Source organism: Larus michahellis, chromosome 3 (assembly GCF_964199755.1).
Source record: "Larus michahellis chromosome 3, bLarMic1.1, whole genome shotgun sequence".
NCBI lineage: Eukaryota > Metazoa > Chordata > Aves > Charadriiformes > Laridae > Larus > Larus michahellis.
In genome coordinates, this window is record NC_133898.1 from 126,358,357 (window position 1) to 126,381,521 (window position 23,165).

Below are 23,165 nucleotides of genomic sequence, written 5' to 3' on the forward strand. Positions count from 1 at the left end.
TAGTAGCCGTATAGTATCTTCCTGATGACCTGCCTGATGTTGCACAACAAACCTGGTGTAGAATAACAAATTAAGTCCAGGATTTTCTGACTCCAGCTTGGTCTGCCAAACACCGTCCTGTCTTCCTGTTCTTTGCACATCCATCTACCGAAAAAACCCAAAACATTCCCCAAACACTTTCCATAGGGAAATGCTGACACAGGGCACTTGTGGGAGCTATTGTATTTTATGAAATTAGCAATTATGTCACTCAGTTCGTGCACATTCTTGCTTTTCTGACTCTTTATACCTTGTGTGTGTCCCCAGCAAGGAAGATGCTGGTGCTCAACTGCTCCATGAAGCTGCAGATGCTGGAGAAAATGCTAAGGTTGAGTTTCCCTGAGTCCCTCAAGGTAACGCAGCGCTGACCTGTCATTTTCTGTGGTATTTCCATCAGTGAATCAGGACATTTGTCAGGGGATTGAAGCTGTGGGGAGATGATCGTGCTTCTTCTGGACTGACTGATAGTTGCTGTTTAGATGACTACATCCGAGATATCCATTTGGCCCTGCTTACTAACCCAAATCCATGTACTTAGGAAAAGAAAGAAGCAAAGCGGCCCACCTCCTCTCCAGAGTAATTAGGGTTGGCTTAGTTTATCTTCATGATAATATGCCTTACTGAGGTTGATACTTACTGTGTAGGTGTCAACCTATGTGATGTATGTATGTATGTATGTATGACAATCTAAACGTGTGCTTTCAGCTCCATGCCGCTGGTTCAGTCTCTGGTTTGTAAAACCGGTGCCACGTTAGCATGTCTCAAACTGTCTTTCTTCTCTTGGCTGTTCGTCCTGCAGGTTTATGGAGCTGTGATGAACATCAACAGAGGGAACCCCTTCAGGAAGGAAGTGGTGGTGGACTCATGGCCAGACTTCAAAGCTCTTATCACCCGGCCACAAAAGGAGGTAGAATGACATGGTTTTTTATCTTTATTTCTGAGAGGTGGATCCAACAAGACTGAGTCCTTCCTCTCAGCTTTCTGAGAGCTTCACGGATGGGGCTAGCTTTATCTGGGAAGCATGTAACCTGGGGAGCTGGGAACCATGAAGTGCAAGAGGACATCGCAGTGGGTGTCAGCGCAAAGCCCACTATAGCAATTATAGCCTAACCAAGCTTACCTATGAAGTCCATGATCTAATTGATTGTAATTGTCCTGACTGCACCGTCTGAAGATTAACTTGCATAGCTTATGCAGAGACACATTTTACCTTCGCTTACGCCACTTGGCCAAACTTTCCCAGCACTCTTTCGTCTCCGTAATCTTTGTGCAGACAGAAAAAAGAGCCTTAGTGATCTTGGGATGGGGCAGATGTGGCTACAACGTGAAAGAAGGGTCCTTATGTGGTCTTTTATTCTGTAACCGGCAATGCTAAAGAGATGCTGGAGAGGGGCATCGCCTCAATCCCTTCCATCCACCATGACAAAGCAATCTCTGAGTTGTATGGAATTGTGTCTCCAGGCTAGGAGACAAGCTCTTGTTGATGTAGTCTCATATAGGGTATTACGAGTACTGCCTGTGGAGTTAAATCCTGGGCACTCTCTCTGGGACAAACAGCTCTCCTGGGCCAGCAGTGCAGGAGTTGGCACAGGACATGGACAATCCCCAGTTGGCACTTTGGATGTTTCCAAACTGTTTTGGAGACTATGAGAGTTTAACAGTATTGATGAGGCCAGACTGTGGTCTTTCAGCTCGGGGGTGGAGAACAAGCTTTGGTACTAATTTGTTTACCAGAAGAGATGTGTTCTAAATATGTTGACCTTGGCAACTGTGGAATAATTACTAAATTGGCCAAGAATACAAAAATACAGCATTGTTCACACATTAAGGAAAGTCATAAAATCAAGAGGCTTCTGAGGTAGAATACAGCCGCAGCTAGCACGCGAAGAATGCCACATCTGTGATTCCCTGTAAAAGGTTGTTTGCGAAACTACACGAGGGATGGAACGGAACGTGCTTGTTCTGTGGCCTTCCCTTGTGACAAATAGCAGATATGGGGACGAGATGGTACTACGGAACAGATAAGGGGCCTACACGCTACCCGAGCCAACATTTCGTCAAATGTTGATGAAATGCTGTCCTTTGTGTGAACTCTGCTCACCACAATGTACCAAAACACACCTCCATCCCGGAGACTACCCGCCCCCCGAGGTGTGAACACTCCTCCTTGAATGCATTAATCATAATAAAAGTACGTATGACTAAAGTCACTCAAACTCCACTTTGAAGATAAAAAAATAGTATAAAATAGCCCAAGAGAGAGGGGATGCCAGGGAAGACACCATCGCGAAGAATTCCATCGCTGATTTCCGGGATCAGTCGACGGGCTGAGCCTTTCTTCCCCCCCATAGGGACACCTTTGGGTAAGACTTCGATTACACTGAGTGCTTTCTTGGGGACTTAGGAATTTCTCTAGAGAATCTCTACCCTACATTTATAGCCAGGCTGTATCGTTTATAATTTTGTCGCGCGTTTGTATACTTAACAATATCTTTATTTGCACGTGCTTTGCAGACAGTGTATTTATCACCGGCAATGTGATAAATTTGAAGAACCTGTATATCTGTTGTTTAAATGAACTGCACTGTTTAAGTAGCTAGTCATTTCGCTTTCTCACTGAACGCGACCAAAGACTCGAGAGTGGCTGTGCTAGTTCAGGAGCACGACTAGACTGAAGGTGCAGTCCACTATTAGTGTATCCAAATCGTAATAGTTTAATACATATTAAACGCAATTGGACTGATAGTGCTGGATTGGGCATCACTCAGAATTTAAACCTAGCCGCACCTGGCCTCCCACCTCGGTGAGGAGTGTTAGAACGCAAGGGGGTTTATCTTCTGCCAAAACCGCTTGGCCCCTTTTCATGCAACAGCAACCAAATAAAACATGGGTTTTTTTGGGACAACCAGTAGTAGAGGTGAGCATTGAATTAGGCAAGAGTTCCAAGAAACTGCCACCACGTTTGGGTTACTGTGCCTTGGGTATATGAGGACTTACTACCATTGCTGCTTTCTGCTAGTATGACACTGTGGAGAGCAATAGGTATTTCTGCTGTCTTGCTTGAGAGTTGCTACTGGAAATGTTCTAAAAGAAGCCACTCTGAAGCTCCAAACATCTGTTAAATCTCTGGGGCTGGCTTTCAGTGAGATTCAATTCCAATGTGAAAGATGTGTGTGTAGGAAGGGGGATAATATTTAATTCTTCCAGATTTTTTCTCCCCAGAATGAAATGGATGACCTTGACCATTACACCAATGCTCATGCAGTTTTCTACAAGGAGCTACAAGCTTACCAGGAGCTACTGGAAAACACAAATGCCATCAACTGGGGACAAATTTTTCAGATACAAGGTACACTCCAGCCTTACTTGATTTAGAGGAAACAGAATACATAAACCAGTTGGTTTAAAAAGTCTTAATGGAGTGCAGACATTGCCATTCTGCTCTATAGAAAGGTTTCTTGTACTTCTGTAAAACGCAAGATCTAGGATATGGCTTTTCTAGCTTTTGAATTTCACCTATATCATATTCACTGTGACCATTTCAAGTTCAGCTTTCAATTAGATGGAGCTATTTCCTTGGCAGGAAGGCATGTTTATTTATGTTTATTTTTGCCGCTGGCTATAGGATTCTGAAGACAACATACAGACAGAACTGTGCAGTGGTCAATGAGGTAATTAGAAGTTTAATGAGAGCCAGTGCTTGAAAGCTGAACCCAGACAAGACCTACATGGGAAATAATATACACATTTTCAATGCTAAAGGTTACCAATTAGTAGAAGAATTTGTTTATGGAATAGGTGATTCCTCCATGCTTGAAATCCTTGTATTAGGACTGGGTAATTTATTGTGGCTCAAACTGAGGGTAGGAGTTAGGCAGGGAGGTCACTCAGGGAGGGTCTATGTCTATGTCCTCGTTGTTCTGGTGATTGGATGAGATGAAAAGTGTGGTGGCTTCTGACCTTCACATATCTAAAGCAATAGCCAGAGTGTGGAGGGAACCTAGTTAATGATTTTGGAGATTTCAAATACCTGTCTAGTTCCTGGCTAGTTACTAATTTTGGAGATTTCAAATACCTGGCTTGTTCCATTAAAAGTGTACTATTGGACTTTATCTTAAAAAAAAAAAAAATCTTTCATTTTGAAGTGCCTTAGTACTTATCTTTGTATACACAGGGCTTCAGGATGGAATATGTGAAATATCCAGAACTGTGGCTTTATCTAAGCAGGTAGATGTGAAAACATCCTCTTTCCAGATGGTTATCCATTCAGACCCGGACATGCTGCCAGACGTCAGACTTCAGTATGTCTAAGCATGCCATGTCATTTGTTGATGTCATTACTATAGCAATATATTTCCTGAAAGTACCTTTACATCAAAAATACCAGGAAGAGTGCTAGGATTTCTCTGTGACTGGGTGAAAAACCTGGCTGAAGAATTAGTTGGTAAGGAAGGAGCTATTACCTTAAATGCTTACCAAGATTTTTCTTTAATCAGTCTATCACTTTTGCAGTTTTGTATTCCAGAACAGTCCCCATCCCCTTCCCTCATCATGTATACACAGGATCCACAGGGCTGCTTTCCATTTCCTTTGACTTCCTTGTGTCAAAGCTCCTTAGATTTGATAGATGGATCTTGGACTTCCGCAAAGTTTGTTTTTCACAAGGGGTCTTTACACAACTGCTTGAAGCTTTTTCTAACATCCCTCTGCTGGCAAGATATTGGTTTGACATCAGAGCAGAAGAGTGGGGGACCCAGATGCCCCATTTTTCCTGGAATAAATTTCTCAGCAGTGGATTCAAAATCCATTGAGGATCTATCAGACTTGGAGGATGAGAGACTGGAAATCAAGTCCTTTCCACTCTTCTGTGCCACCTAATATGTCACTGGGGCATATGATGACTTCCTTAACATATTCTCCACTCTTCCTGTAAGGAATAAGGTGGATCTGGAGTGTGTTGTGTGGACTCAGGAGTTTATATAAACAAAGACCTAAAATGGAGAAGCACTGCCCTCTATAATTATTCCCAAACCTGCCAGACTAATGAACTCAGATGTCTTTGATTCCCCTTTCTGATATAGATAGACTTGGAAATCTACTTGGCTGGAGAAGAAAGCTTTAAATCTAGCGCAGTTGCTTAGAGAATATGGGGCACAGCTTTCTGACTAATATGCTTTCTCTACTGTCTCTTAGGATGGACCCTAAATTAACGCTGACTTACCTGGACATCTCCCATGCCAGCCTGCTCAGCAAAACCTGGTCACGAGGAGGCAACCCAAGGAGCCAGAAATACCTTGCAAATCTCATTTGCAGCTTCCCCAGTGTCTGTGTCCTGGGTGACAAAGGGTATCCCCTCTCCTGGAGCCTGACAGACCAGTTTGCCACCATGATTCATGTTTATACTCTTCCAGAGCATCGGAGGAAGGGTTATAGCAGGCTTGTGGCTACCACTTTAGCTAAGAAATTACATAGCCATGGTTTTCCAGCACAGGGTAATGTCCTGGAGACGAATATACCATCAATAACATTGCTGAAAAGCATGAATGCCCAGTTTCTTCCCTGCCCATTTTTCAGAGTGATTCATACGCCTTTTCGTTTTTTAGCTAAATCTCACTTATAGCCAGACCCCACAAACCTCTACATTCAGATCAACTTTTGTGCACTGCAGGAGCACTTTGGCGGAATTTAATAACTTAGGTGAGATCAGAAATCATACCAGAGTTTCCTGCATAAACCTAAAGTTGAAGGTATTAATGGCTCATGACTTTTCTGCTCAGGGAAAACTGCCCATGGCAAGTCCGAAATACTTAGGAATGATTGTAAGTTTAATGGTTTTGTTTTAATTCAACCAATTGTACTGCTTCTGACTGAAGAATTATTCCTTCTGTATAACCATTTTCTGGGATATCTACAGCAGAATCCTTGGACATCTCTAACCCCTTCTGTCTATCGTGGTGTAAACCCTCAAGCCTCTCCTTTCCCTCACATGGCCTAAAAGAGATTAGTATGTGAAATTAAGAAGCTGAGAAACCTGCAAGGAACAATCTGAATTAAAGAAAAGCTTTATAAACAAGTCTTTTAATATTTAATACAGGAACAAGTCTGTTTCCTTTCTACTGGGTTTGTCTTTATGCTCAAGACAAATCTGTCTATGTATCTTCCACTCATGGTAGAGCCAAGCATGCAAAGGCTGGATAAAAAGTCTTGCAGATTTTAACCTCAACACATAGATATTTTATCACAAGTCGGGAGGGCTTGCTAGAAGTCATTTCCATCAATTCTTTAAATAAATAATGTCAAATGCTTTGCAAATTCTCCTTCTGGGAGCAGAAGTAAGTCTCACTGTTTTCATATCAGTCTAAAATTCACTTAAAATTTGCCAGACAGAAGCTGTGAGATATCTACGTTGTCTCTCAATCGAGAATGTCCAAGTGTAGATGTGTATTGGGAGCAACAATGAGGATGCTACCACTGAAGACCATGGGAGGACACGTGGAAGTCTTGCATATGCCAAAGCTGATAAGGCTTTTGCACAAAAGCCTACCAGGAGGATAATGACATGACTAGGAGGTTGTTCCTTGAGCAGCACAACTGTCAAAGACAGGTTGCCTATGACATAGTTGGTTGGCTAAAGGCAATCAGTGCCCTAGGGTACCCTTCTTGATCTGCAACTGCTGGTCCAGAAGGCAACAAATCTCCTGTATGTCACATTTGTTAACCCTGTGCAGGTATCTCCAATGCTGCGTGGTGTATGAAATGACACTAAAGGCAGGATTCAATTATTGCTGAACAAACATAAGTGTCTCTTTAGGTTAAATCAAATCACTGTCTAGACTCCACTGAGTGTGTTCAGATCTCCACTGAATAATGACAATGTAGACTAAGCCACCACTTACTTGCATTCTCAGGCATCTGAGAATATTTGAGATACCTTCTTGATAGAATCATAGAATGGTTTAAGTTGGAAGGGACCTTAAAGATCATCTAGGTCCAACCCCCCTGCCATGGGCAAAAATTGTGTTCAAAGGCCCAATGGAACTTTCTGGGAACACTCATCTGGGCTACCCATTGGACATCAACTGTTACAAAGCGTCTCAAACAACACTCAAGATCTAGAAAACTGAATTAAGTCACAAGGGCACATATTGACACTTATAGTCAGACACCTAAATTTTCATGTCAGAATTTGTAGCTGAATCCTGCCAGGTGCATGTGCTTTTAATTAGCAGCACGTGTCTTGAGGTACTACCAACATGGTAGTGTGGGAAGAGCAGCTCTGAACATTTTTCTTGCTGAAGGTCACCGTCCTTTACTAATCAAGGCAGTGGATTCCAGAGGACATTCATAACATTTAGTATTTCTGTAGGTTCCTGGTATTGTACAAATTACTAGTCTGGACCACCTATTCCAGCACCTTGCAGATTATTTAAAATGGGAGGACTGTTGTTCCACACGGCATCTGGTCCGATACACTGTTTCTCTTTTACATTTTAAGAATCACTAGACATTGTTATTTAGCCAGTATTTCTTCGCTTTCCATGTTACAGCATGTTGTTTCACCAATACATCCCCAGAGAAAAGCAAAGTGGTAATGTAGTGGTGGTCTTCCAGTGATAGTTTCCCTTGAAAGTGGTTTGTCATTGTCATGGAGACTACTTCCACCATACCAGTGCCTTCTGCTCATGACAAAGTAGAGCTGATATTGAAATCTCTATGATTGTAACTCTGTAAGTCATTTGGGTAAATGATTCTTGACAGGAAAATGGGATGGAAGGAACAAACCGACCTAAAACCAGGTACGAGAAATTTTAGTGGCCTGATTGCCCAAGAAACTTGGCTGTACCACGTGAAATATGCCCTTTAGGTGAACCTGACTAATTATAGTATGAAAACCACTAGTCTAGAAGTTAGGATACCCACCTCCTCTTGAAGACTCTTACCCACTGAGCCTGTGCAGTAAAATTAAGAGATGCCGTACCTATAATTGACGAGAAGAACATTTTACACTAATCAGCTTCAAGATGAGGAATTATGAGCACCATTGAAAACTCGATAAACAATCAATATGTTAATTATGCTAATTTACAATGTATAAATGAATGACTGTTTCAATGTTGGGTGTGCTAGCTTTACGGAAATACCCCCTAGCACACATTTCTGCGCAAAACTGCTAATAAATAGCAAATACCCCGACTCTGCATGTTATTGGCTTGCACACCAGGTAAACTATGCCACAAATTTTGGGACAACAGAGCAATAAGCATCATGCCATGCAAGCTCATCTAAGATGCTTGGATCTCAGACTAAGAAGTGTACCAAAATCAGACCTCCACTGGAAAATAGAACAGTGGGAGGCTTATTATAACATCTTGGCATTTAACTGTGACCCAGAGAAGTACTGTCCTTTCTGTTACACCTTTGTATGTCCAAAACTGTATTTGGATCCATCTGGATTCAGAATCAGATTGCATAAGGCCCTGAGCAGCCTGGTCTGACCTCATAGCTGACTCTTTGACCTCCTGCAATCCCTTCCAACCTGAATTATCCTGTGGTTCTGTAAGCCCCTGGCACTCCAGTTTTGCACCGCAATTTCACCTCTTGAATTTAAATAAGTATGACTGGAAGAGGAATGTGACTGTGAAGGGGACGTGTGTCTATAGGTGCTGCTTTCTGGTGAATTGGCTATGTATGTATAGTATTTTGTGGATATCTCTGCGCAAACGTGCAGCCAGCACTGCTAGTGAGGTTCCTCACAGACCTGAAATGAGTCAGTCATTAAATACTTAATGGTGAAAATTAAGAGTCAGCCTTAAGCGTGTGTTTATCTACTGAACTGGAAGGGGCCATGATTACAGCACCTCACAGGAGTCATGTCCAAAATAAAAGGAGTCCTATTTCCTTTTGACAAGGAGATTAACTAAAGCCTGAGTGAGAACCAGTTTTGTCAGTCCTGTCTAGCAAAGGAAGGAGAGCAGAAAGGTGGAGGACAAAGGCGGAACAAAGAGTCCAGGTGGTGGAAGAAAACCTGTAAAGCTCTGCGTATTCATTCCTGAATTTGTCTGGGAAGCAGAGAAAAAGGGAGACACAAGCCATGGGGGGAAGGGAAAGACGATTTGAGGGGCTAGCCTGTAGGAGAAACAGGGTGAGGTCAGTGCTTCTACCTGAGAAAATGAGCGATGAGCTTCAGGGGAAAGACCTTGGAGAACCAAGCCTATAGAAAGAGACTGGGGAGGAAACATGGGCCTCTTCATTACATCTTCCAACTATTTCTTCTGGTACTGACAGCAAGGGTGTCCTTAGTCCTATATAAAAGCTAAGTAATTGCCTTCATTGCTGTGAAGGTTTAATGCAGACAGCATATGCCCAGGAGGTGTATTATAGAAAGCAAGGAAGGAAAAAGTGCAGTCTACACAGATTCAGGTCAAAAAAGTAGATTGGTTAATAGCCAAGAGACTGTTGCTTCCTCCAAGGTTTGCCTCTGCTCTAAGCTTCTGGCTTGACTTATGTCAACGCTGTCACTCACATCTCCTTTGATTCAGATAATGTGGACTAGAAGCATAGCAGTGGCATATTGCTGGCCAAACAGCTGCCAGGGAGCCTCTGAACAGCAGCTGTCAAGCTGCTAAAAATTCAAATAAATACGAGTTCTGGCTTCATGTAGTTTCAAAGCTTCACACGGTGCCCAACTGATCAGCTTACTGGTTTTCTTCCTTGGATCCTTTGGCATCACTAACAATGGGATCTAAAAGGTTAACTAACAACTGCCCAGCTGAGCGAGAAAAGTAAATAGTTTATGTACATAGACCTTTGGAAGGGCCAGAGTGATACAAGACTGGATGCCTGGAAGTCTGCGAGGAGGTGATGCTTGACACATTCATGGGCTGATCCCAGGGTAACTTGATGTGCAGTGTGTTCCTGACAGGATGGTGCTAATGGAAGGCACCTCCTGTTGCTAAATCTATGCCTGGAGCACAGTTAGACCATTTTTACAGAAGCTGTGGCGATCCTATATTTATCAAGAGGGAGAATAATTTCCAGGTAACTACATCCAGTGGTTGGTTGATTTGAAGACAGAAAATAACCATCTGATAAACAGAGATATCTCAGCAAAGAGCCTGAGGTGGTCGTGTGACGTAGGATTCTGCCACATGAAAGGAAGAATTTCAGGCTACCTAGGCCAATAAATGTCCCAGAGGAAAGAGCAGGGCCAGTCCGGACAAGACTGACTTTTCAGTTGAAACCCCTCAATGTGTAGCCAGTGCAGGGAACTCACTGAAGCACTAATAGGAGTTTTGCTGCTTCTATCTTCTTGCCTTCAGAAAGATGTTGACAAGAAGAACTTGAAATTCTCATGGAAGTGGATTTATCTTCTCCGTCTTCTCCTATAAGTATTGCTAGTTAATGGAAGAGCATGAGGAGCCATCTTCCATCTAAAGAGAATATGGTTTTCCATTCGTGAAAGAAAAAGTAACATACTGGTGTCTCCATACTCAGTACCAGAGCAGGCTGCGGCCACAGTCTAGACATTTTGATGTCCTTGCAACAGATTCTCACAGAGGAATACATGATCTTGTACCTCTCCATAACCCCTTCGTTTCTGGTCATGTTCTGTATATCAGTCCCAAAATGATATGAATGCTTCATAGATGGGGTCATCCCTTCTAATTGCCAAACATGTTTTTGAGACAAAATCAGAAATTATATGATGGTGTGATGAAAGGCCATCTACGGTAAAGAGAAAGAATTAAGTAGTACTTGAAGTTTTCCTCCTATTGCATTTTTAGGTGGAGTTCAGAGTGATTATGCACCTGGGTTGAAGTTTAGACGGAGAGCACCACCACAAATGCTCATTGACTGCGGGGTGGGACAGTAGGAAGAAAAATGTTTGCACTAGCAATATCTAAGAGGACCTCTTCCAATCTGTGATAAGCAGGTTTCCAATGATGAGTAAAGACTTTGATTTAGGGGAAATTCTCTCTGCAGTATCTATTCCAGAATCTTTCTGTTCTTCATAGTCAATAGAAGAGTCAGGACAAGCAATAAGCACATCATCATGCTTGGTGAGGGAAGCATCACCTACACACTCCGTAGTGGTCGCTCAGTGAACAACGATGTTCTTTGCACCGGCACTCGGTGAATGAGCCCTGATGTGTCTGGTGGCACCCTGAGGATGCTGGACATGAGCCAAGTTCACCACTCAACTCCCATTCTGCCCATGGGGCAGAGCAGATGAGGAGGCTTGAAATGGTGTTGACCTTGGGCTATTTTGGCTGTCGGTCAATTTTAACTCCCTTCTACCATTGCCAGAAGGTGGGAGCCTTCTGACAGCTGCAATATGCAGACAGTGTTTATGCAATGTTTAATAGCAAGTCAGAAGGTTCAGTACAAAAGCACCAGCTATGTCCTGTTTCTAGTAAAACTTGGTTCTGCCATCTTGTTCTGAAGTGTGTGGCGTCTCACCTGGTTACAGCCTCCATGGTGTTGTTCATCCTGGTGATCTTGCAAACAGCAGGCAACTGTTCTGTAACTACTACACAGTCTGGCATTGCCATCTTTCAGATGATGTCCATCTTCTTCTGAATTAGTAAAGACCTAGAAATGGGTGTTTAGCCTCTCCAGGGATGATGGCAACTGCTGACAAGAAGTAGTGTAAAGAACGGGGGCCTGTTTTGCTCATGAAAAAAGAATTTCTTTTCATAATTTTGTCTCCAAACTTCCAAGTGAAAAAACAGTGTTTAAACTGAGTGGGTTTTTCCTGAAATGTTAGAGCCGGAAAAAGACTAAATAATCCATCTTGATCTGGTTCTGTCTTTGAAGATAAATACGTGGAAAAGCCTCAGATAGTAGGTTAACTGAGTTCATGTGAATCAATATGTACAAAGATGGTTATGGTACAAAGATAAGATTAGCTGTTTTGTACAAACAGAAACTCTCAGGAAAACACAGTGCAATCGTCATCACCTCCCACCTCTTCGTGCACTGCGATAGTGCTTTCAATTATCAAATCCTTTCTATGGCTTCAGAAGCTTTATTTATAAGACAAATGAAAGATTTCTTGTTACATTGGATTTCTTATATTACTGAGATAAATATATTTTGTTTAAAGTTTAATAGGAACAAGAAATGTGAACATCTAATTTGTTTTGAGTACTTTGATGATATGAGAAGGACCAGCTTCAGAAAATGAATGTGATCACCACCTTCTAATACTTTTTCTACAGTGAATCCCTTTTTCAAACCTTGCCTTCAGTGGAACCCTACCATGTTTTCAGAAATGTTTTTAACCTTTAAAACTCAGGGGCAGAGAATGAAAAAAAATAAATTTTATTCCTGGTAAAGCTAATTAAACCGTAATTTTCACATATATCAGGTAACTGATGAAAAACATCACCTTCTCCAAGTGCAAACATAGCTCAGAAGACAGACATATATAAGATTGCAAGGGAAATGTCCTGTAAGTGACAGTAGTTTTTGTCACAGGAGCCCTGGACTAAATAGCAACAGAGGCTGTGAGGATCTGGAGCATTCCAACTTCCAGTGCAGCAGCTCTGTGGGTTTAAGTGGTTCCCCTTGAGATACAAAATGGTACCCAATACCAAGGATGTACAGTTCGCACAGTTGGTGCTTCAGAGGGGATAAAAACGTGCGGATATACAGCTCAATGAACACCATGAGGATATGTAGGAATATTCTCCTATTGTATCTAGTAAATTTGACCATTCTTCCACATTGCTTTTCTGATCTGTCCTCTACTGGAAGTGGAGAAAACTGTGCATTGTTTAAAATGGCCAAGACATTTTAATGAAGTACTCGAAACCTTCATTAAGGTGTAATATTGTGAATTATTTTGGCCAAAGAATTAAGAAGGCAGATACCAAGAAAAAATAATTAGAACATGTTTTTTAAAAAAATTGATGCTGATGAGAGCTCTAGGAACGTGTAACAGCACACATTTTATAGGGTTTGGGGATGACATTAAATGAAATAGCAGGGCTGATGTCCAGGTCCGAGATAGAGACTCCAGGGGGAGGGTGGAAGGTGAACCTCTGCAGGAGGCTGGTGAAGAAGAGGAAGAGCTCCATCTTGGCAAGAGTCTCACCGGCGCAGATCCTCCGGCCTGCAACGAAATGCAGAATGACCATAAGCGAGTCAGCGGGAGCTGGTTCTTCAATAGTTGGAAGAAATGAAAAACACTGAGCAGCTCTTATTCTAAGGAAGACTAGTGGGAATCCAGAACACTTGAAATGTCATATCCTAGCTATGAATAAAGAACACAGTAGCTCTTAAAAGTCTATTTAGTACAAAAAACATCTGAGAGAGAGGATACTTGGTCTTCAGAGGTATGATAACAAAGCCACCTGGTGATTTTTTTTTTTTTCTTTTCCTTTGTATAAATGCTTGCATTTGGGGAGAAATGTATGGAAATACAATCTGCATTCCTTAGTTCCACTTTTCAATAAAATTTGTATTTTTCTTCATTTTCACATTTTTCCTCTACTTCGTTCAATTTTTGGATCCCAGGCCAACTTTGGTTGGTTTAGTCTAGACTTTGGCTCTCTTAGTCTAGTCACAGGCAATTTTTTATATTAAATTTTGTCAGAGACCCATGAGTGCTGGCTAGAGCTGGACTGAGGAGGAAGGTGGTGGAGTTATTCTATGGAGCCCCTAATATAAGCCTTTCTTCAAAAGCACTGTGAATATAAATTTTTCTCAATCCTGGTCAAATTCAGCAGCTTGTAAACTGCCTTAATCAGAGCATGGTGATTCAAGGCCAGAACTAGCAAAAACCTGAACTGAGGTTTGATATCAATTACACTGAAAGGGTTATCAAGCATTGGAACAGGCTGCCCAGGGAAGTGGTTGAGGCACCATCCCCGGAAGTATTTAAAAGATGGGTAGACATAGTGCTTAGAGATATGGTTTAGTGATGGTTTTCAACAGAGTTAGCTTGATGGTTGGACTAGATGATCTGAAAGGTCCCTTCCAACCTAGGCGATTCTATGATTCTATGATTTTAACTCCCTTGTGTGACAGAAAGAAAATGGTAGAGCATTTGCATGGCTGTGCTATGAAGTAAGCCCTCCAGGGAATGCCCAGACTGGACACTCCCTGGATGTGCTTTCCGCTAGGACATCTAGCCATAAATCCGAAAAAAGAAAGACTGTGAATTGGAAGCCCTTTATGAAAAAAAACCCCAACTATTTACTATATATTGGATGGTGAGCAAGAAACGAAAAAACCTTACTCAAATATCATCCAGAATTAAAACCGCACAAATAGGGTCTCTAAAAAGTGAAGAGTGTTGTGGATATGACAGACAAATTGGCCAGAGACTGATGTATAGGAACTCCCCCATCCCTGGAGGAGTTCAAGACCAGGCTGGATGAGGCTTTGAGCAGCCTGGTCTAGCGGGAGATGTCCCTGCCCATGGCAGGGGGGTTGAAACTGGATGATCTTTAAGGTCCCTTTCATCTCTAACCATTCTATGATTCTATGATTAATTGAGCAATGACAGAACATGGAAAGCAGGAGAAATGCCAGAGAAAGAGCAATCATCATGGGGGTCAGATTCTCCCATGCTTTGGCAAAAGGTGTAGGTGTGTAAGCGTAGGTGAATGTCACACTCTGTGGACACCTCAAAAGGCAACCCCTTTCTGTCCTTTGATTTTACACAGAGTTTGTTGTTTTTATATAAGGTAACTCCTCTTTGTTGGCACAGTGTATGAAGTCTCTATCCCAGATTACATTATTCGTGACTTTTTAAAAGGGACGTGCAAAAATGAAACAAGGTTCCCCAGGAAAGACACAGAAGCCACCATTTTGTGCATTTTGTGTGTGATCAGAGACAATGTGTCTGACAAGAGTCAGAGACAAAGAAGCCCAGGCCATAGAGCAGTTGTGGGCTACATATTATAATGCAGAAATGTGTTATCTAAACCATCACGGAATTTGTTGAAAACCTTCCCCGTATTTAAGAGAGCATTACAAATTCTCATTTGTAATCATTGAATACTAACTGAGAAACCAATAACATCTAGGAATTAGCAGATGTTTGTCTTATCTCTTATCAGAGATGTGTTTTGAGAAAGCTGTGAAATATGGGTTGTGAAATGGTCCCATGAAAAAGACAGTGTAGAGGCCAGGCTTCAGTAACGAAAAGGCACTGGTACAGTTAGTTCTTGTCTAAGATCTGTACTTGCAACAGCAGTAAATGGAAAAGAGAAGGCACCTGCTGAAAAAGGCATGAAAGCATCTTTCTTCACAAATTTTCCATTGGCGTCAAGAAAGTGCTCAGGATAGAACATGTCTGGTTTCTCCCACTGGGATTTGTCTTGCAGGACAGAGGTCAGTAAGGGGATGATGTAGGTTCCCTGCAAAATAAGACAGTGGAATTAATCCATGGACAAATATTGTGGTGGCGGTAAAGGCAATAAGACTTCAAGATTGTCAGCCTGGAGAAAGAGATTGTTCTGACTGCTGTTATATGACTTCATTAGAGAGTTCACATTTATCACTTTAACCAGGGTTGAGAAAGAAGAAACACTAAAAGAAACAATCCTGTAGGCATCTCACCTTGGGAATGAAATAGCCTTTGAGAGTGACATCTGCAGCAGTCTCATGAGGCAAATCCAATGGCAGGATATTAGCGAACCTCTGAATTTCATGGATGACAGCATCTGTATATGGCATCTGAATTCGATGCTCGATCCGTGGGGGGTTTGACCCTATCACTTGCTCTATCTCTTCTTGGACCTTTCCTGAGGAAAGAATCAACTATAAGAAAGAGACAAGGACTCATTCATCCCTGAGACATACTGTGCCTTACTGATGTAAAGTACAAAAGACCTTGAGTGAAAACCATAAGTTCTCCCAAAATCTTTTTTTCCTTTCAGAAATAATGAGAGGTGGACAGAACTACAGTGTTTGATTATTTCTTTACCAATTAGAAACCTAAAGACCTGTAATTTTCTGCTCTCTCTTCTGCCTAAAGTTTCTTGCTCTGACCAAGAGCTGTCTCAAAACCCCTGCTTGACTCCTAACAACCTTTTACCATTAACTGGAATGGAGGTGTCAAAGAGCAATTCCATGAATCTTAGGTGTTTAAAGCCTCGGTACAGCCCATTTAACATCTGCACCGGCCTTTCGTTTATCAGCAGCCTGTTTCTGAGGGAAACCTGGAACAATTTCATTGGCCAACAAGGACAACTCTCTTCTTTTTAATTAATGAGATTTTATTGAGCGAAGGACAAGGAATATGAACTCTGTTTATAATCTACTGGTAGGCTGGCTAGTGTGCCCCTCACTGGGTCTGAAGCACAGGGCACAGTGATACCTAGACAATTATTAACAGGAAATCTTGGCTTTTTGTAACAGTGTATTAACAGAGATGTTGACCCTCCAGGTTCCTGTTCAGTTCCAAATGCACTGAGTGTGACGGCATCTGTCATAAAACCACTTACTCTGAATTTCAGGGTATTTTAGCATCAGCAGAAAGCCCCAGTTTAGTGTGGTGGAAATCGTCTCAACACCAGCAGTAAACAAATTGCTCAGCAAGCTTAGCAAGTTGCCATTATGGAAATACCCATTGGTAGTGGATTTCTCCTGAAAGAAGTGGTTGAGAAAAAAGGATCAAAACTTAAAGCTTTCCACGTGAAAATGCAATTTACGTAGCTAAACATTAACTAAGAAATAAATCCTGTTTTTTTAAGGAAAGAGTGTGAAAAACAAATAAAAGCTTTGGGCTTGTACCTGGAGAAGAGTGTTGACAAAGGTTTTATGTTTTACTTGATCTCTGCATTTACTGGGGCCAGCTGCAAAGAGAGCTGGTTTCTCTATGAAGAAGGTAACCCAGATATATCAGAGACCCAAGATAAGGGTCCCAGTAAAGCCCAGGTAGAACTTTTATTCTGCAATGCATTATGTTTCTGAAAGAGTCATAAGGGCTATGACAACAGAGAGAGCAGACAAAAAGATGCAGCCTCTGTAAATATATTGATACAGTCTGAAGAAAAGCATAAAGATAAACGTTTACTGATTAAAAGGGTTGTAACTACAACAGAGTCAAAAGTCTGTTCAACTCTGCTAGTTTGTTATACGTGTTTTGTCAAAGATAGATTCCCTAAAGAAATATAATTATAAGGACTAAAAGGAAATGGTGAGTGTCTTCATCTAAGCATAACATTTGGAATAAATGGGAAAAGAGGCAGTTACCTCCTGCTGTTTAACCAGGAAAGCGTCAATAAAACTTCTTTGATCATTTTTGTCCAGGGTTTTGAGATGCTCTACAAAAGTAACTTGTGCATAAGCATGGAATTCGTCTCTGTTTTTGAGAAGAGCCTTGTTAGCCCTTAGGAAGAATCCAAGGTATGGGAAGATGTTGTACATCTACAAGAGTGAAAGATGTTAGAGACAATTTACCCACCAGATGTCTGAAAACACTACAGAAACAAACTAATAATATTGCACCTGTTTTGCAGATACAAAACCGAAGACTTAACATTAATATTTTGTTCTTTAGAACACAAAAGAGCCATTGGACAAATTCACGGTCAAAAATCCACCAAGGAGCACTGAATACAAAGAAACCTCTCAGCCCCTAATTACTATTTTGCAGGAGTAATGTAGATGTCAAACACCTGCAACTTGCCGCCAGACTAAAGGAACAGAAGTGAATCTGGTTTGTGGCAGCATTGCACTTGAGTATCAGAGAGTATTTATTACTCATTGAGAGATTTCAGTGTACTAGAAACATGGAAAAATAGATTTTGTGTCAGGGTTACCTTGTACAGGTAGACCACATACTCTATAGCTTCTCTCTGCCTCATATTCTGAGAGTGTACTGTTTTGCCTGGTCACTTGATATGTGTGAACCATATTTTTGGGTAATAGAATCACAGAATCATAGAATTGCCTGGGTTGGAAGGGACCTTTCAGATCATCTAGTCCAACCATCAACCTAACTCTGACAAAACCCATCACTAAACCATATCTCTACGCACTATGCCTACCCGTCTTTTAAACACCTCCAGGGATGATGCCTCAGCCACTTCCCCGGGCAGCCTGTCAAGCCCCACCACTTCCCTGGGCAGCCATGCTGAGCTTGCTGTTCATGCACTATGCAGTCTGTTTTTTTTAAATCCAGATTTAGCACTCTTCAAACAATAGCTTAAGTATGGTTTTGAGAGACTGGAGGTTTGACTGTTGACTTCAAGATTCCCAAGCTGTCTCTCAAGTTTTGTTGTGCCCCAGAAAGTGCTTGTAAGCCTGTTATCTCTCAGAGCCTCAATTTTTTCTGTTTAATAGAAACAATTGACTAGCAGTATTACTATGTTCTCATGGTATCCAGTGGAACAGCAACATAAAAATATTTATCATTACCGTAACCAAAGGTTTCCCAGCAAGCCTCATGTTTTCATTGGTCAATTGTAGAAGTCTCACAAATCTGGAGTCTTTGTAGTCAAATCGTTTTCCAAGTAATATTGAAACAATGATGTTAGCAACTGCTGCATTAATTATTTTGCTAGCATCAAAGGGCTTTCCTAAATGATGAATAAAAGAATATATTACATTGTGGCAATAGATTTAATTCGTAATTGTATATTTAATACTAATTAGTGCTATTTATTTGTTATGATTGATTACTATTACTGATTATTATTCAATGTTACATTACCATGCCAAGACACGAAAATGCCAGAGGAGCCAAATTCATCAAACTGATTCAGCCCGAAGTACGTTTCTTAAAAAGGTCTGAAGTTCAGAAGGTTACTCGCAAGCCTCTGGGTACTTGAACAAAACCTCAGAGGTCTGAAGAATGAATCATCTACCCACCTTCTTGTGACGCGATGGTGTCTGCCAGATACCCGTACTCCTCCACAATGCGGTCCTCAATGGCCTTTTTCCCCATTCCAAAGTCTCGTAGGGTTGTGAGAGTAAATCTTCGCATCACCTTCCAGTTTTCACCATGAGCAAAAACAATCCCTGACACAAAGAGAACATTTCAAGGTGGAAGAAGATTTTAAATAACTAATTTGTCGACAAATAATGTAGATATTTAGTAGCAGTCACTTTTAAAATAAGCTAAATTACATCTGGCTGAGGAAAAAAACAACTTTCCCTTAAGTATTTTCAGGCCTCAACAATGGGTTTATTGCACACACAAAACCTCCCAACAATTTAAAAGGTATTCATCAAATCATAAGAGGAATATACTTTTCTGAGAGACACTTGCCACTAAAACAAAGAGGGAAATTCAAGTTCAAAATGCTGATTGTCATATTTTGGAAGTGGAATTGAACCGAAATCTGTTGTCTCTGATGATCACAGGAGAAATGTGATTAGGCACAAATGTCTTTAAAATTTAGGTAGCATTTTAAAACCTCCTCAATCAGTTTTTTTCACTGAAATTGTTACACCATGTAACTAATGACTTTAGTTATATTTTTTCAAGGAAAAAAATAAGGTATAAAGAAAGCTTACATGCAGTAATATGATCAAAAGATGCAACGTTACAATGTTCACAGAATTATTCCTGAATTTGTCCAAGGATCTTTAGAGACATAAATATGAAACTCTCATGCAAAATTAGAATGAAGTTTGGTTGTGAAATTCTCATTTGGAAACCCTGCTCCGTATACAGTATTTCCCTTATTAAAATAAATCCCAAACTCTGTATGTGTTCCATTCTATTGCCACATTCAGATTTTAGAAGCACTATTCACCACTTGAAATGAGAAGCAGGGATATAATACTCGTTTTAGGAAAAGGAGGTTCTATGATAAACCCAAACAACACAAGTCCAGAACCATATCATGAGAGCTAGAAATGCCTTCCCTGTCACGCGTGCCCCTCTTCTAGATCCTGAAAGTGGGACACTATCCATTATCTGTTGCTGTGGTTGCTGTTAGAGTTATGGTTCTTTTGTTGTCACTGTCAGTAGTTTCAAATTTGAATAAATGCACGGAAGGCAATGAAATTGCTCCCTATTTCCAATGCCGTATGTGATCTCTGATCCAGAGTGATGTGCAGCTTCTGCTTTGTCTAAATACTTTATGAATATGTCAATCCGATAAGGAAAAATAAAACGAACTTACCATTTCCTCTGGTCAAATCTTCAAAGATTGGGATTTTAGGTCTCTCTGAAAATGCATCTGCCTGGTTTACGAGAGCTTCCTTCACTGTCTCATACCCAGAAATCACTACTATTTTCCTTTGCCCCATCTGAACACTGAAGACTGGACCATATATTTTGGACAGCTGTCAGAAGAAGATAAGAATGATTTACAGCTTTTACAGCTTACAAAGAAATTCACCACCCTTTCAATAATTCACCCAAGAAATAAGTGCTGCTTATTTTCCTGTCCTGCTTCTAAGTTACCAAAATGTTAAATGTTTTCCTAAGCACAGAGAAAGAGAATTGATGTAAATAATGTGAATGTGCTGGACATTATGACGGCAGTCAGTAGTGGTGTCTGATTGTGCTGAACTGAGCAGAAGTGTTAACAGCTGAAACCCCCAAGTCAGTCAAGGATTGTGCTGACAGCTGTCTTCCCTCAGAAACCCCTGTAAATTCAGTTTTTGACTCATATTTTCACACCGATCTCTATGACATTGTGTTTCTTTTGTTTACAGGTCAAACCTACTCAAACCTTTGCTACCATTATTGTATAAAAGCCACTGTGTTTCTGGGCCAGGATCTAGCATTAGGTAAATTCTAACTTTTTCTATATGACTACATCCACCCTGAATCTCTCTCAGAGTTTGACATAAGCTGGTACCTTTTTAGCTTGTATTCTTCATATAACTCAAAGTTCCTGATTCTTCTGACAATAGGAGGGGGTTTTCCTGACTGCGCTTATTTTCTAGTGTGTTCACATGGAGAAACAGAGGTCAACTAGTTATCATCGATATGCAAAATGTTCAGCAACTGGTAAGCAAGTCCAGCCAACTATATGAAATAACCAGCAGTGACATGTGTCTGAATTAAAGTAGTTTCTTTGGTGGTGATACTGTTATCCCAGACTGCTGTAGCTGTGACAGAATACGATCTTTTCAAAGAGTGTTCTCCAGTAAGGACTTTCCAATGCTTGCAGTGGTGATACTCAGGGTGAGCGTATGGTCTCCAGATGCATTTACACACTAAGTATGTTTCAATATTAAACCTTGAGCTGAGCTCAAGTTGGAGAACAAACCTCCTCCGTTAGAATGGATTCACTGGGTTACAGCAGAGATGTGTTGGTTCTGTTGGCCTGAAAAGAGGTGGAGCTTGCTTTTGCCAACACAATTAGACTGCATTGGATAGCTACAGTGATTTTCCAGGTACTGCATCTGATCGGTCTTTTGATTTGTGGATGCATACAGATATGTAGGTGAAAATATCCCTTTTAAAATCATCAGCAAAGAAGACGTGTAATTTCAATGACTAAGCAGAAAAAACTCTAAGAAAGGGGCAGGTTCACAGAAGTCTTCTGACTCAAAATCAGGGAAGTCTTACAATAAACTTGGTAATGAAAGCACTAGAAGAAAAACAAAAGGTTTTTTTTGGGTTTGGTGGTGTATGCAATTATGGAAGCAATAGAAAACGTAATGACTACCTGTTGATAAGTCCTGTAGGGTCTCTTCAAATCAAATATATGCAGATTTCCAATGATAGGTAGTGCTCGTGGTCCTGGGGGAAAATTCCTTCTTCGGTGGTTATTCCAGAAACCTCCCACTTTCAAAATGGAGAGAAAAGTCAGGATGAACACTAAACCAATGGAAACGCAGCTGCTCCACTCCATCTCTGTTCAGCCAAAGATTTCCTACAGATGAGAAAAAAGAAAATGTGGACTCTGGATCTCTGTCTTCTTGCAAAAACTTCCCGTGAGAGATGTCTGCGCTAGTCCATAAACCTCTTTTCCAGTGAAGAGTATATTTTGCTTGCAATTGGTGACTGGTTTTGTTGTCTTCCCCCGCGCTTACTAATGAATCCTCAGTACAGTACAGAGGCAGGTAAATGTTTGCTAGCCAAGTGTGTGTGACTGCGTGAGCATGTAGCTCACTGTCCAAGCACGAAAGTCCAAGAATGTGGAGAACCACAAGTCATTAACCCGGTGTTTGCTATAAAAATCATGAATTCCACATTCTCTTCAGGCTACTGATTAATTATGTTTTCGTCATTAGTACAGGCACAGCCTTGATACCCTGAGAACTGAAATCAGAATGCCAATGTCCAAGTGGTTAGTGCACAGAGATTGTTTTTTTTAAAGCACTTAGGAATTGGTATAACTTTACTTCCATTGAATTAATCAGGAATTTCAAATCGCAGAATCACAGAGTGGTTGAGGTCGAGAAGGACCTCTGGAAGTTACCTGCTCCAACGTCCCTGCTCAAGCAGGGCCACCAAGAGCCAGTTGCCCTACACTATGTCCAGACAGCTTTTGCATATCCCCAAGGAGGGAGACTCCACAATATCCCTGCGCAACCTGTGCCAGTGTTCTTACTGGCTTTCAGTAAGAAAGTGTTTTCTGATGTTCAGAGGGAACCTCCTGTGTTTCAGTTTATGCCCATGGGCTCTGGTCCTGTCACTAAACACCACTGAAAAGAGCCTGACTCTGTCTTCTTTGCACCCTTCCTCCAGGTACACTTACTCCTTATACACATACTAATAAGATCCCCCTCAGCCTTCTCTCCTCTTGGCTAAAGAATCCCAGCTCTTCCAGCGCTTTCTCATAGAAGAGATGCTCCAGTCCCTTCAGTACCTTCATGGTTCTTTGCTGGACTCTCTCCAGTATGTCCTTATGTTTTTTGTACTGGCAATCCCAGAACTGGACACAGCACTCCAGGTGTGGGCTCACCAGTGCTGAGCCAAGGAGAAGGATCACCTCCCTCAACCTGCTAGCAATACTCCTCCTAATGCTGTCCAAGATACTATGGTACATTGTTGCCTCATGTTCAACTTGGCGTCCACCAGGACGCCCAGGCCTTTTTCTGTCAATCTGCTTTCCGGGTGAGGGGACCCTAGCATGTACTGGTGCCTGAGGTTGTTCCTCCCCAGGTGCAGTACTCTGCACTTCTCCTTGTTAAACTTCATGAGGTTTCTGTCAGTCCCTTTCTCCAGACTATTGAGGTGACACACCCTTCTTCTG

General features: G+C 41.4%; 2 protein-coding genes across 3 annotated transcripts; one reads left to right on the plus strand and one right to left on the minus strand.

The window, feature by feature from the left end:
- The first annotated feature begins 314 nt into the window (after positions 1-314).
- GLYATL3 (glycine-N-acyltransferase like 3) lies at positions 315-6,351 on the plus strand. Its single transcript, XM_074582063.1, has 5 exons — positions 315-392; positions 839-946; positions 3,262-3,388; positions 4,214-4,340; positions 5,233-6,351. Exons 1-5 carry the CDS (start codon positions 315-317, stop codon positions 5,657-5,659), a joined length of 867 nt encoding a protein of 288 aa, XP_074438164.1. The 3' UTR covers positions 5,660-6,351.
- Positions 6,352-12,347: 5,996 nt separating this feature from the next.
- LOC141741411 (cytochrome P450 2K1-like) lies at positions 12,348-22,055 on the minus strand. 2 transcript variants are annotated; one of them, XM_074582065.1, is made up of 10 exons: positions 21,930-22,014; positions 21,633-21,839; positions 20,133-20,295; positions 18,871-19,020; positions 18,418-18,578; positions 17,251-17,424; positions 16,500-16,641; positions 15,613-15,797; positions 15,269-15,410; positions 12,348-13,156 (listed from the first exon to the last, which is right to left on the minus strand). In XM_074582065.1, exons 2-10 carry the CDS (start codon positions 21,816-21,818, stop codon positions 12,969-12,971), a joined length of 1,491 nt encoding a protein of 496 aa, XP_074438166.1. In that variant the 5' UTR covers positions 21,819-21,839; positions 21,930-22,014; the 3' UTR covers positions 12,348-12,968. The 2 variants fall into 2 exon arrangements, with proteins under 2 accessions (XP_074438166.1, XP_074438165.1); XM_074582064.1 differs by having other exon boundaries at positions 21,633-22,055.
- Between the last annotated feature and the right edge of the window lie 1,110 nt (positions 22,056-23,165).

Bases quoted from the DNA above. Each gene is read 5' to 3' on its own strand.
- LOC141741411 (XM_074582064.1), bottom strand. From the start codon at position 21,818: ATGGAGTGGAGCAGCTGCGTTTCCATTGGTTTAGTGTTCATCCTGACT. The intron at 20,296-21,632 runs GTAGTCATTACG...TTCTTCTGACAG, and splicing joins CCTACAGGACTTATCAACAG to CTGTCCAAAATATATGGTCC. The intron at 17,425-18,417 runs GTAATGATAAAT...TCACTCTTGTAG, and splicing joins CTGGGAAACCTTTGGTTACG to ATGTACAACATCTTCCCATA.
- GLYATL3 (XM_074582063.1), top strand. From the start codon at position 315: ATGCTGGTGCTCAACTGCTCCATGAAGCTGCAGATGCTGGAGAAAATG. The intron at 393-838 runs GTAACGCAGCGC...TTCGTCCTGCAG, and splicing joins GTTTCCCTGAGTCCCTCAAG to GTTTATGGAGCTGTGATGAA. The intron at 3,389-4,213 runs GTACACTCCAGC...TTGTATACACAG, and splicing joins ACAAATTTTTCAGATACAAG to GGCTTCAGGATGGAATATGT.